The following is a 14,986-nucleotide window of genomic DNA, read 5'->3' on the forward strand; positions in this document are numbered from 1 at the left end:
CTACGAGATAAGGATTTACCGGTAGGTAATTAAAATCCTCTTTACACACATATTCCGCAGCGCTTACAGAGAATATTTGGCCATACCCATCAGTCTCGACAGAACAAGAAATTGCACATTTACGAACAAGGATTTTTGTTTGCTTCATTGTTGCTTCATTGTCTATTGGTGTTTGTTGTTGCTTTGTGGTATGTGCGATTTGTGTAGATGTTGTGGATTTCCCATGGGAAGTCTCTTCAAAAGTCACATTTGAATGCATTATAATTCGCAGCAGAATGCCTCACAAGTCGCACAAACCAAGCTGCGCCTCAATTTGCTCCACAATTCGCAGTAATGCGACAAATTCCCCAATCAGTCAGCTGGTGCAGGACGCATGGAATCAGTGCTTCACCAAACTCTGCCTCAGCCGTGGTGAGAGCTGAAAGTGAGCGCTGCAGGGAACTTGGTCAGATTTTATTAGCATTCTGATTGGTTTAGTCTTAAGGGGGGTACTGACGGGAGAGATGTGTGCTGTGCGATCTGAACACAGACCGCTCAGCACACATCTCCCCCCCCCCCCTCGCGACGACGGGGGGGGCACTCACTTCACCCAGCGCTGAAGTGAGCAACCCTCTAGGCTCAATCTAGCACTGGCGATAGCGATGCGTGGGGCCGCGCATTGCTATCGCTGGGGGGCATACACACGGAAGATCCCTGCTTAAAATCTAAGCAATCTAGTCAGATTGCTTAGATTTTAAACACGGATCTCTCCGTGTGTACCCCCCTTTAGTCATAATGGTTTGCACCTGTTGCTTTTTAGAAGCGGTGCATTGATGTATAGTTTTTTGTGTGATTTTAGTGGGGCTTTGGTTGGGACTTAAGCAAAAAAATGGTGTATTGACCAGTGGCAAAACTTGTGAGTGGTGGGCACAGGTACAAAAATATTATTTGGGCCCCCCTCCTCCACCCCAACCCAAGTTCACAATCTGCCACATGGCAGTGGGTGGCAGGTAGAGGCAGTGGGTAACAGTGTGATGCAGGGGGTGCCAACGGAAGGCAGGGAGAGACAGTGGGTGACAGAGGTACAAGCAAAATGTCCTGCATTGTGTGGAGGTCAGGGGGCATGTACCTTGGTGGGGGCAGGACCCCCGCCCCTTGTGCTTTCCTCTTTATTGCACTCGGTCAGACATACTCTGACAGTGACAGTTACACAGGGTGTGAGCTGCCTTCAATGCACAGACAGCAGTGGATCAGAATAAATGTAAAGCTGTCTGTTAATAAGAGGCAGTATGGGGGGGAAGGGGGGTTCGGGCCCACCGTGCTCTCTGCCTAGGGCCATTCATCCAATGTTGCTCAAAATGTTCTGCAGATGGATCAGGGAATAACTCATTGCTGGACTGGGCAGCAGTGGGCCCTCTAGTCCTCAGGAGCGTTGATGCAGTGTAAAAATAAAGCAGCCAGTATTTACCCTGCACTGAAACAAAATAACCCACCCAAATCTAACTCTCTCTGCACATGTTACATCTGCCCCGCCTGCAGCGCACATGGCTTTGCCCATTAGCTAACAAATTTGCTGCTGCGATCAGATCTGAATTACCCCCTTAGTGTGAACTGGAGCGACTTTCCAAGGACGATTCTTAGTAAATGTGCAAATTCCACTGATACCAATGTTATTCGGATGATGTTTGCACCAATGGTTATTTACCGCGATTTTGAGTACTTAGTCACATTCGACTTCCATGCGCAGTAAAATCCGTAGTAAATTCGCAGTTTGCAAAATCACTGCTTTTTCAGCAAAAAATCAACAAATCGACCAAAGTCGACCTCTGGTAAATTTTTATTGGTAACAAATTCCCCTACCAGTATATTATTGGACTATGGGAGGAACCTGAAGCACCCGGAGGAAACCCACGCAAGCACATGGAACACATACAAACTCCACACAGTTAGGGTCATGGTGGGAATCGAATCCTAGGCCTCAGTGCTATGAGGCAGTAATGCTTACCATTGCTGCCACCGTGCTTTCCATATATGTGTATGTATGTATGTATGTATGTATGTATGTATGTATGTAAAACGTCCTGTAAATATCTGTATAAAAGGTGATTACTTATAATGGGTTTGCTGTGTTGTCATCACTGCAGTGTTTATTAGGAAAACATATGCATTATAATGATTAACATCCCTCCGAACTCATACTGTACATTTGTAAATGTATATTATAAGATGAATATATGGTGGAGTAAATGTATATTATAAGATGACTATATGGTGGAGTAATTTCCCAGCGACCTGTAATATACAGGAAGGTGCACACTATGGGGGTAATTCCAAGTTGATCGCAGCAGGAAATTTTTTAGCAGTTGGGCAAAACCATGTGCACTGCAGTGGGGGGTGGGGGGGGGGGGGGGGCAGATATAACATATGCAGAGAGAGTTAGATTTGGGTGGGTTATATTGTTTCTGTGCAGGGTAAATACTGGCTGCTTTATTTTTACACTGCAATTTAGATTTCAGTTTGAATACACCCCGCCCAAATCTAACTCTCTCTGCACATGTTATATCTGCCCCCCCCCCCCCTGCAGTGCACATGGTTTTGACCAACTGCTAACAAAATTGCTGCTGCGATCAACTCAGAATTACCCCCTATACCTTATCTGTACACCCTACGTTCCTCCTCGCTGAGTGTCACTCACACCCTGCGCTGCTTTCTCATCTCTCCCTAGCAATACGCAGAGGCCAGGACATATGTGGTGCTGGAACTGACCTTGGAGAAACCATTGGTCCCCAAACGGATGGCCGAGGAGATGGCTTTGAAGTGAGTGATCAGCTCATTCCTATCCTGCAGTCTCACTAACAAGCGGTCACAATACTGTACATCCATTATCAGTACAGACTGGATGGGCTTAGTCAGATCCTGCCTAGTGTAATGCATCCAGGGAGGGGATTAAACACTAAACAGCACACAGGGAGCATGTGCATGCTCCAGTCCGGGCTTCGCGTGGTCTGTGGTCAAATCCAGGCTCTGCGTGGTCTATGGTCGAATCCGATCTTGTGTGGCCTGTGGTCAAACCCAGGCTTTGCGAGGTCTATGGTCGAATCCAAGCTTTGTGTGGCCTGTGGTCAAACCCAGGCTTTGCGTGGTCTATGGTCGAATCCGAGCTTTGTGTGGTCTGTGGTCAAATCCAGGCTCTGCGTGGTCTATGGTCGAATCCGATCTTGTGTGGCCTGTGGTCAAACTCAGGCTTTGCGTGGTCTATGGTCGAATCCGAGCTTTGTGTGGCCTGTGGTCAAACCCAGGCTTTGCGTGGTCTATGGTCGAATCCGAGCTTTGTGTGGCCTGTGGTCGAATCCAGGCTTTGCGTGGCCTGTGGTCGAATCCAGGCTTTGCGTGGCCTGTGGTCAGATCCAGGCTTTGCGTGGCCTGTGGTCGGATCCAGGCTTTGCGTGGTCTGTGGTCAGATCCAGGCTTTGCGTGGCCTGTGGTCAAATCCAGGCTTTGCGTGGTCTGTGGTTGAATCCAGACTTTGTGTGGTCTGCGGTTGAATCCAGGCTTTGTGTGGTCTGTGGTTGAATCCAGGCTTTGCGTGGTCTGTGGTCGGATCTAGGCTTTGTATGGCCTGTGGTTGAATCCAGGCTTTGTGTGGTCTGTGGTTGAATCCATGCTTTGTGTGGTCTGTGGTTGAATCCAGGCTTTGCGTGGTCTGTGGTCGGATCTAGGCTTTGTATGGCCTGTGGTTGAATCCAGGCTTTGTGTGGTCTGTGGTTGAATCCAGGCTTTGCATGGTCTGTGGTCGGATCTAGGCTTTGTGTGGCCTGTGGTTGAATCTAGGCTTTGTGTGGTCTGTGGTTGAATCCAGGCTTTTGTGTGGTCTGTGGTCAAATACATGCTCTGCGTGGTCTTCACCCAGTTTCTCTAACGTCCTAGTGGATGCTGGGGACTCCGTAAGGACCATGGGGAATAGACGGGCTCCGCAGGAGACATGGGCACTGTAAGAAAGAATTTAGATTCTGGTGTGCTCTAGCTCCTCCCTCTCTGTCCCTGCTCCAGACCTCAGTTTGAATCTGTGCCCGGACGAGCTGGGTGCTGTTCAGTGAGCTCTCCTGAGCTTGCTGTAAGAAAGTATTTTGTTAGGTTTTTTATTTTCTTGGAGCTCTGTTGGCAACAGACTCCCTGCATCGTGGGACTGAGGGGAGAGAAGCAGCCCTACTCTCTGAAGATAGGTCCTGCTTCTTAGGCTACTGGACACCATTAGCTCCAGAGGGATTGTACACAGGATCTCACCCTCGTCGTCCGATCCCAGAGCCGCGCCGCCGCCCCCCTCGCAGAACCGGAAGACAGAAGCCGGGTGAGCATAAGAAGCAAGAAGACTAGAAATCGGCGGCAGAAGACTCCGGTCTTCACTGAGGTAGCGCACAGCACTGCAGCTGTGCGCCATTGCTCCCACACACACCTCACATACTCCGGTCACTGTAAGGGTGCAGGGCGCAGGGGGGGCGCCCTGGGCAGCAATTGGGACCTCTTTGGTAAAAGTTTAGCATATATACAGTTGGGCACTGTATATATGTATGAGCCCCCGCCAAGTAAATGTATATTTAAGCGGGACAGAAGCCCGCCGTCGAGGGGGCGGGGCTTCTTCCTCAGCACTCACCAGCGCCATGTTTTTTCTCCACAGCACCGCTGAGAGGAAGCTCCCCAGCCTCTCCCCTGCAGATACGCGGTAGAAGAGGGTAAAAAGAGAAGGGGGGGCACATAATTATTCGCAAAAAAATCAATATAAACAGCAACTACTGGGTTAACATTAAGTTACTGTGTTCTTCCTGGGTTTATAGCGCTGGGGTGTGTGCTGGCATACTCTCTCTCTGTCTCTCCAAAGGGCCTTGTGGGGGAATTGTCTTCAGATGAGCATTCCCTGAGTGTGTGGTGTGTCGGTACGTGTGTGTCGACATGTCTGAGGTAAAAGGCTCCCCTAAGGAGGAGATGGAGCAAATGTGTGTCTCAGGGGTGTCTCCATCGACAACGCCGACACCTGTTTGGATATGTGTAATTAAGTGCTAAGGTGAATTTATTGCACAAAAGATTAGAGAACAGACAGGGAATCTACCCATGTCTGTCCCTATGTCGCAGAGACCTTCAGAGTCTCTCAATGCTCACTATCCAAAATAATAGACACTGATATCGACACAGGGTCTGACTCCAGTGTCGACTACAATAATGCAAAGTTACAGCCAAAATGGCAGAAAAGTATTCAATATATGATTATTGTAATAAAAGATGATTTGCATATCACTGATGACTCATCTGTCCCTGACACAAGGGTACACATGTTTAAGGGGAAGAAAGCTGAGGTAAATTTCCCTCCTCTCATGAGGAAAAAGAGCGGGAATCTCCAGACAAGAGACTGCAGTTTCCCACAAAGAATTCTCAGGGAGTATCCTTTCCCTACTAGGGCCAGGATACGATGGGAATCTTTCCCTAGGGTGTCACGTTTGCACAAAAGGTAGCCCTGACTTAACAGCTATCCTCAGGGATCCTGCAGATAGCGTGCACATTCTGGTACACTACTCAGACCGGCGATTGTGTCGGCATGGGTTTATAGCGCTGTATCAGCGTGGATAGGTACCTTATCAGCAGAGATTGAGACCCTAGTATGTATATATATGTATGTATGTATATAGATATATATATTAAAGATGCTGTCTTAAGATATATATATATATATATATATATATATATATGAAACATGCCCAAAGAGACATTAGTCTACTGGGTTCTAGAGTCAACGCTATGTCGATTTCTGCTTGACGTGTCCTGTAGAATATGCAATGGACAGGTGATGCCGACTTAAGAGGCATATGGAAGGCTGAGGATTGTGTGGAGAAGGGATCTCGGACCTGGTCTCCACAGCTATAGCTGGTAATTCTGATCTTTTGCCTTATATTCCTGCACAGCCTAGGAAAGCACGATATTATCAAATGCAGCCTTTCGAACACAAAGAAACAAAGTCCGAGGTGCGTCCTTTCTTGCCAGAGGCAGGGGCAGAGGAAAGAAGCTGCACAACACAGCTAGTTCCCAGGAACAGAAGTCCTCCCCGGCCTCTACAAAATCCACCGCATGTCGCTGGGGCTCCACAGGCGGAGCTAGGCCCAGTGGGGGCACGTCTTCGTAATTTCAGCCACAAGTGGGTTCACTCCCTGTTGGATCCCTGGGCAATAGATATTGTGTCTCAGGGATACAAGCTGGACTTTGAGGAGATGCCCCCTCACCGACGGCCCTGCCGGCTTCCCCCCACGAGAGGGAAATAGTGTTAACTGCAATTCACAAATTGTATCTTCAACAGGTGGTGGTCAAGGTTCCCCTCCTTCAACAAGGAGGGGTTTATTATTCGACCATGTTGTAGTCCCGAAACCGGACGGTTCGGTCAGACCCATATTGAATTTAAAATCCCTGAACATAAACCTGAAAAGGTTCAAGTTCAAGATGGAATCGCTAAGAGCGGTCATCACAAGCCTGAAAGGGGGAGATTTTATGGTGTCTCTGGACATAAAGGATGCATACCTTCATGTCCCCATTTATCCACCTCATCAGGCGTACCTCAGATTTGCGGTACAGGATTGTCATTACCAATTTCAGAGTTGCCGTTTGGTCTCTCCACGGCCCCGAGAATCTTCACCAAGGTAATGGCGGAAATGATGGTGCTCCTGAGGAAGCAAGCTGTCACAATTATCCCGTACTTGGACGATCTCCTCATAAAAGCGAGATCAAGAGAGCAGTTGCTGAACAGCGTATCACTTTCTCTGGAAGTGTAACGGCAACACGGCTGGATTCTATATATTCCAAAGTCGCAGTTGGTTCCTACGGCTCATCTGCCTTTCCTAGGCATGATTCTAGACACAGACCAGAAAAGGGTTTATCTCCCGATAGAGAGAGCTCAGGAGCTCACAACACTGGTCAGGAATCTATTAAAACCAAAACAGGTGTCAGTGCATCACTGCACTCGAGTGCTGGGAAGGATGGTGGTATCATACGAGGCCATTCGCTTCGGCAGGTTCCATGCGAGGACCTTCCAATGGGACTTACTGGACAAGTGGTCCGGATCACATCTTCAGATGCATCGGTTAATCACCCTGTCCCCCAGGGCCAGGGTGTCACTCCTGTGGTGGCTGCAGAGTTCTCACCTTCTAGAGGGACGCAGATTCGGAATTCAGGACTGGGTCCTGGTGACCACGGACGCTAGCCTCCGAGGGTGGGGAGCAGTCACACAGGGAAGAAGTTTCCAAGGTCTGTGGTCAAGTCAAGAGACTTGCCTTCACATCAACATCCTGGAACTAAGGGCCGTATACAACGCCCTGCATCAAGCAGAGCACTTGCTTCGCGACCAACCGGTTCTGATTCAGTCAGACAACATCACCGCAGTGGCTCAGGTGAACCGCCAAGGCGGCACAAGGAGCAGAGTGGAGATGGCAAAAGCCACCAGAATTCTTCGCTGGGCGGAGAATCACGTAAGCGCTCTGTCAGCAGTGTTCATCCCGGGAGTGGACAACTGGGAAGCAGACTTCCTCAGCAGACACGACCTCCACCCGGGAGAGTGGGGACTTCATCAGGAAGTCTTCACACAGATCACATATCGGTGGGAACTGCCACAGGTGGACATGATGGCATCCCGCCTCAACAAAAAACTACAGAGGTATTGCGCCAGGTCAAGAGACCCTCAAGCAATAGCGGTAGACGCCCTGGTGACACCGTGGGTGTTCCAGTCGGTCTATGTATTTCCTCCTCTTCCTCTCATTCCCAAGGTGATGAGGATAATAAGAAAAGGAGGAGTGAGAACAATCCTCATTGTTCCAGATTGGCCACGAAGGGCCTGGTATCCAGATCTACAAGAAATGCTCACAGAGGACCCGTGGCCTCTTCCTCTAAGACAGGACCTGTTGCAACAGGGTCCCTGTCTGTTCCAAGTATTACTGCGGCTGCGTTTGACGGCATGGCGGTTGAACGCCGGATCCTAGCAGAAAAGGGCATTCCGGACGAGGTCATTCCTACACTGATAAAGGCTAGGAAGGACGTGACAACTAAACATTATCACCGTATATGGCGAAAATATGTTTCTGGGTGTGAGGCCAGGAATGCTCCTACAGAGGAATTCCAGCTGGGCCGTTTCCTTCACTTCCTACAGTCAGGAGTGAATTTGGGCCTAAAATTGGGCTCCATTAAGGTCCAGATTTCGGCCCTATCCATTTTCTTTCAAAAAGAGTTGGCTTCTCTACCAGAAGTTCAGACGTTTGTAAAGGGAGTGCTGCATATTCAGCCTCCTTTTGTGCCTCCAGTGGCACCTTGGGATCTTAACGTGGTGTTAAGTTTCCTGAAATAACACTGGTTTGAACCACTTAAAACGGTGGAGTTAAAATATCTCACATGGAAGGTGGTCATGCTATTAGCCTTGGCTTCGGCTAGGTGTGTGTCAGAATTAGCGGCTTTGTCACATAAAAGCCCCTATCTGGTTTTCCATATGAATAGAGCAGAATTGCGGACCCGTCCACAATTTCTGCCAAAAGTGGTGTCATCTTTTCATATGAACCAACCTATTGTCGTGCCTGTGGCTACTCGTGACTTGAAGGCTTCCGAGTTACTGGATGTGGTCAGGGCTTTGAAGGTTTATGTAGCCAGAACGGCTAGAGTCAGGAAAACTGAGTCGCTGTTTATCCTGTATGCATCCAACAAGCTAGGTGCTCCTGCTTCAAAGCAAACTATTGCTCGCTGGATCTGTAACACGATTCAGCAGGCTCATTCTGCGGCTGGATTGCCGCTGCCAAAATCAGTTAAAGCCCATTCCACTAGGAAGGTGGGCTCTTCTTGGGCGGCTGCCCGAGGGGTCTCGGCATTACAACTATGCCGAGCTGCTACTTGGTCAGGTTCAAACACTTTTGCAAAGTTCTACAAGTTTGATACCCTGGCTGATGAGGACCTATTGTTTGCTCAATCGGTGCTGCAGAGTCATCCGCACTCTCCTGCCCGTTTGGGAGCTTTGGTATAATCCCCATGGTCCTTACGGAGTCCCCAGCATCCACTAGGACGTTAGAGAAAATAAGATTTTACTTACCGGTAAATCTATTTCTCGTAGTCCGTTGTGGATGCTGGGCGCCCGTCCCAAATGCGGACTTCTTCTGCAATACTTGTATATAGTTATTGCTGCAAGAAGGGCTATGTTATTGTTGCATCAGGGTTGAACTGATGCTCTGTTGTTCATACTGTTGCCTGTGTAAGTTTATCACAAGTTATACGGTGTGATTGGTGTGGCTGGTATGAGTCTTGCCCTGGATTTCCAAAATCCTTTCCTTGTACTGTCAGCTCTTCCGGGCACAGTTTCTCTAACGGAGGTCTGGAGGAGGGACATAGAGGGAGGAGCCAGAGCACACCAGAATCTAAATTCTTTCTTAAAGTGCCCATGTCTCCTGTGGAGCCCATCTATTCCCCATGGTCCTTACGGAGTCCCCAGCATCCACTACGGACTACGAGAAATAGATTTACCGGTAAAATCTTATTTTTGCTTAGTTGCAGATTTGGTTGTGGGAGCACGTACGTATGCAGCGCACATATTAGTCTAGGTCTGACATCACTTAGATTGTTTTATTTCCTGAACTGAGTGTTATCGCCTACTGGATTGTTGTTCCTGATCATCATTGTTTGCTGCCTGCCCTGACCTTAGTGCCTGCCTTCTCCTTGATATTTTACCTCCTTATTTTGTGCCAGTTCTGCCCGTCTGTGTATGTTTAGGCCTACCTGACCTCTTACGTCCTTTCGTTGGTGCTAGTTAGCAATAATTGTCAGAGGCACTGATGGTCAGATCAGTCAGTTTAGCTGGTTGGCTGCTAAGCAGAACACTTGGGGGGGATAGCGTTACTAAAGCTTTTAAAAATGAAAAGTAATGTTGCCCATAACCACAAATCAGATTCTAGCTGTCATTTCTCACTAGAAAATGATAGACAGAATATGATTGGTTACTATCAGTTTTATAATCTTTAATGTATCTAACCCTTGAATTCCATAAAGTTCCATTAGTGCAGTCGGCTGGTGACTGCACACGTAATTACTGTATATCGGACACCAGCTAATTGCGTTATTGGCCAGAAACAGTCAACATCCAGATTAATCACTTCTGTCCCTCTATGGTCGGTATATATGGGGATTTGGGCACAGTTTAGTCCTGATGACCCCCGAGTTCTACATTCTCTTTCTGGAATCTTGGCTACTAATACACAAGTAGTATTTGCAGTGTATTTCAGCCAATGATAGGACATCTCCACAGATGTCATCCTCCTGGCTGTAGATGTGTAGGACATGCGTGTTAGGATTGTCCATTGCCTGCTGTCATATTTACATACAATCTGTCCAATCTTCATATGCAGCTTACTCACTGGTTTACAGATAATCTCATATCATCCCCTTCATAGGGTAAAGGACCTTGTGCCAGCCCGGCCTCAGCTTAGTCGACGCACTGCCGGAGCCCAGAAGGTAAGAGTCCAGTGTTCGACTTGCATCCAAAAATGAGGCAGCGATCCTTTGGCTTTGACGGTGGTGGTGATCTGACCAGTAAAGACCGTTCTTCCACCGCTCTGCCATTCTGTAGGATCGAGTGACCACCAAGGCATTGCCACATAGTATTTATCCTGATAATCACGTTTTACACGCTGACTGTGTGAGTTGAAATACCGTATGTGATGTGTTTCCTAGGCTAGTATATGTCGATGAGCTTGTATGGAAAGACAAAATGACTGTAAGCTCATATTTAGGATCTTGTGGTCCTGTGTTTGTGTCTTCTTGCTAGGCGGTTGTGGACTATCACAGCCAGGTCACCAGTATAACAAGTTCCATCCTAGAAGAGTACTGCGAGCTGTTTGGCCAGCAGGAGACTGCAGGGCTGGAAGTGGATCCACAAGTCCTGGAGGAACAGAAGTGTCAGCTCAACTATGAGTTAAACTGTTCAGGGAAATACTTTGCCTTCAAGGAACAACTCAAGGTCATTAAACTGCCCACTTGTTTTACTGGTGTCTGTAGGTGGGTAGTGGGGTGGGATTGGTAGGTGGGTGTGTTTGGGGGAGCTTTCAGTCCACGACCAAGCCTTGCCACGCCATCTATTCAGGTCTTTCAGCTGTGGCAACTGATTAATTGAGATATGCTCCATTCTCATGAATTCTCATTTAATTTTCATTAAACAAACCGGCAGCCTCCTCGGTGTGTGGCTGATGGGTGCAGGTTTTGGTTCATGTTCAATAATAGCTGTGTTATTTCTTTGTATGCAGCACGCAGTGGTGAAGATTGTGAGGGAGAAATACATGAAGACCACGGCCTTTGAGGACCACGATGAGCTGCAGGCTTTCCTGAGCGAGCTGTACGTCTACCTGGTGGATCAGATGCACGTCAGTCTTAACAAGGTACTGCGGGGGGAGGGGGAGAAAAGCGAGGTCATGTCTGTTTTAATGAATGCACAATAATGAATGTGACAGCCCGATTTGCATTGTCATTATACGAGCCGGTGCTGCCGTGAGGGGAACAGGAGTGAGGGAATACACTGATGGTGGCAGTGCCAAAGTTATCTTAGCAATAAATGGCTTATAAGTGGCAATTAACATATTTCATTACTTGTTGCTCTGACACCCAAGGCTGCAATGCTTATTTTTAGGTGCACTTGACTTTGATCAGAGCAGTTTCTGTCTTCAGCCTTCAGAACTGGATTTGCACGGATACACATCCAGCAGGGACAGGCTGCGTTACCGACGGGATGCAGGCAGATGGTACATTGGGGGTCATTCTGAGTTGATCGCTCACTAGCAGTTTTTAGCAGCCGTTGCAAACGTTATGCCGCCGCCCACTGGGAGTGTATTTTAGCTCAGCAGAAGTGAGAACGGTTGTATCGCAGAGCGCCTGCAAACATTTTTTGTGTAGTTTCAGAGTAGCTCAAAACCTACTCAGCGTTTGCAATCACTTCAGACTATTCAGTTCCGGATTTGACGTCACACACCCGCCCAGCGTACGCCCAGCCACGCCTACGTTTTCCCTGCCACACCTGCGTTTTTCCAAACACTCCCTGAAAACGGTCAGTTGCCACCCAGAAACGCCAACTTCATGTCAATCACTCTGCGGCAACCAGTGCGACTGAAATGCATCGCTAGACTCTGTGCAAAACTGCATAGTTTGTTGTGCCCATACGTCGTGCGTGCACATTGCGCCGGATATGCATGCGCAGAACTGCCAATTTTTAGCCTGACCGCTGCGCTGCGAACAAATTCAGCTAGCAATCAACTCGGAATGACCACCTTTGTCCACTGGTTACTTCCACCCAGCTTTCCATGCCTGGCAAGCTTACTGGCTGATTGCTGCTCTAGAATGACCTGTGCTCAGAGCATTAGAATCTTAGCAGTACTGGCTGTTTCAGTAGTGCAAAGATCTAGACTAACATACAGTGCAGCCAATACAGCCGTCTAAGGGGGTCATTCCGAGTTGATCGCTAGCTGCCGCTGTTCGCTGCGTAGCGATCAGTTCAAAAAACTGCAATCTGCGCATGCGTATGCACCGCAATTCGCACGCGCGATGTACGGGTGCAAAGAGCATCGTAATTTAGCACAGGTTCTAGCGACGCAGTCAGTCGCCAGGAAGAGGGCGTTTATGGGTGGCAACTGACCGTTTTCTGGCAGTGTTTGGGAAAACGCAGGCGTGGCCAGGCATTTGCTGGGCGGGTATCTGATGTCATTACCGTGTCATTCTTTGCAGCAATCATCGCACAGAATAAGTAACTACGGGGCTGGTCTTGTTCTGCACAAAATGTGTTTGCTGCCGCGCGGCTACACAAGCGTTCGCACTCCTGCAAAGCGAAAATACACTCCCAGTGGGCGGCGGCATAGCGTCTGCACGGCTGCTAAAAACTGCTAGCGAGCGATCAACTCGGAATGACTCCCTAAAGACTGACAGCAGCACAGAGTGATATGATGTGAGGCTGCTGGCACACTGGTGGTGGTGGTGGGGAGGGGGGCGACTGTGGGGTCAGATATATCCCTGTAGGAAAGATCATGTGTTGGCGTTGGCAGGCAAACTAGGCACCCTCACCTGTAGATGGGGCGGAGCCCAGCATAACCCATGTGACGGGAGGAGTGATATAGATTACATCCTGTGTCTTTCCAGCTGTTGCTAATCTCTCTGTCCAGAGTCGGCTTTTGCTTCTAAGGCCCAGACGGAGAGTGATAAATGGCGCGGTGATAAAGTACCAACCAATCAGCTCCTAACTGTCATTTCTGCAGCGGGGTACACTGTGTTCCACAGGAAAACATCGGGGGTGTATAGTAGATCTTGATCCAGATGCACCAACAGGCTAAAGCTTTAGGCTGTCCCAGGATGCATTTGGGCCTCCTCTGTAACCCCGCCTCCAGGCACTGTGAGCTCAGTTTCGAGTTGGTGCCTGTAGCAGCAGGTCACCTAACAGGAGGGCTGCGCTGGGCAGCCCTGAAAAAGCTTTTTATGACAGTAAGCTTCCTACAAACCCACGGGTGGCTCATCAATTGGAAGAAATCATTGCTGGTCCCAGTTTAGAACATGACATTAGGCCTATTCATCAAACTAAAAAAATCAGTCCTCTGAAACTGAAATAATTATCTAGATCAATTTGTTTATTATCTGTATCTGTGTTCACTGTATACCTAATGTTATTCTGTATGGTGTTTGCCTGTGCTCAGCCCTATGGAACTGTTGTGGCTCCTTAAAAATTAATGGTTACAACAATAATGATAATAATAATAAAGTTAATAGCAGTAGCAGTCTCCATAGCTCTCTATAGGCACTGTGATAATGCCCGGTTTCCCCAAAAACCAGAAACCACCGCTGACAGGGAAGATCATAGGCCTACTATAATGATACTAGCTAGCACCTACTGTGTTTCCCACCCCATAGAGCCTGTTTGGTGACAGAGAGGAACCACCTTCCGCCCCTACAACGGACTCTGAACAGCTCTTACGATTCGCCAAGGAAGCGGAGATGAATGAGGACTTTGATATGGCAGAGAGGTATTACCAGGAGGTAAGGAGATAGATACTATACCTTTGTATGTAGCGGGCGCGTTGTTTGTCACCATTTTCAAATATTAAAGACACTACGTCATCAATAATCAGATTTAATGAGAATTTTATTTATTGCGGCCTCTTATCTTGAAGAAATACAGTATGTGTCACAGCATTGGATACAATGGGCCTTATTCAGGCGGCTGCAATTTAAGCGACTGGACCTGCATACAGTATGTACGATTGCCGTCCTGCACATGCACCCGCAGTTTATGCTGTCGACCCACATTAACTGCGAACGTCTCTGCCTGATTGACAGGCAGAAGCGTTTGCGGAGCAGGGGGGGCTCAGTCGCGTGGGTTTTTTTTGGCGGCGTTGGGGAAATGGGGGCGTGTCAGCTGCATTTTTGGGGCGGCTATGTGTCGTCACATGCAGCCGCTCCGATCTAAAAAAAAAATGGCGGCGGGACTACTGCCGTCGCAACCGGGCTGCACCGGCAGGAGGCTTCACTAGTTTCTGCGACCACTCTTTAATTGCTCTGTGATCGCAATTGGAGCATGATCGCAGTGGGTGGGCGGTGGGTCGCATGCTGGGCGGCCTTTCCCTGCGATGGGCGGCCCCCCGGCGTATGATTGCAGATCCTGCTAGAAAGCAGAATCTGCAATCCTTACCGAATTAGGCCCAATGTTCACATATATTGTCAGAGTATCTAATATGTATCAAGATGGTTTTGGTTATATCAAATAATTACACCAAGTGTAGGTACACTCAGAGGTGATAGATAAAGAGGTCGCACAGTGAGTTCTGCGAGACAGCTGCTGCTCTGTCGTATGCATGAATTGCAGTGATGACAGAGTGAGCGTGTCTGCAAAGCTTGCACCTTAGGGAGAGAGAGAAGATACATGGACTGTCTAATTTTGAAGAAATGGTCAGGTTGCCTCTGATGGATTGTTTAAAATTCA

At 48.3% G+C, this 14,986-nt stretch overlaps 1 protein-coding gene across 2 annotated transcripts in view; it reads left to right on the top strand.

Moving 5' to 3' along the window:
• Positions 1-14,986, top strand: part of CFAP70 (cilia and flagella associated protein 70) — a 149,060-nt gene that overhangs the window by 76,487 nt on the left and 57,587 nt on the right. For both annotated transcript variants that reach the window (XM_063935053.1, XM_063935054.1), the window contains 5 exons: positions 2,705-2,796; positions 10,431-10,491; positions 10,805-10,996; positions 11,280-11,411; positions 13,918-14,043. In XM_063935053.1, the coding sequence (XP_063791123.1) occupies positions 2,705-2,796; positions 10,431-10,491; positions 10,805-10,996; positions 11,280-11,411; positions 13,918-14,043 (603 nt within the window). The remainder of the gene's footprint in view (positions 1-2,704; positions 2,797-10,430; positions 10,492-10,804; positions 10,997-11,279; positions 11,412-13,917; positions 14,044-14,986) is intronic.

The sequence above is a fragment of the Pseudophryne corroboree genome, chromosome 7 (assembly GCF_028390025.1).
Source record: "Pseudophryne corroboree isolate aPseCor3 chromosome 7, aPseCor3.hap2, whole genome shotgun sequence".
NCBI classification, from domain to species: domain Eukaryota; kingdom Metazoa; phylum Chordata; class Amphibia; order Anura; family Myobatrachidae; genus Pseudophryne; species Pseudophryne corroboree.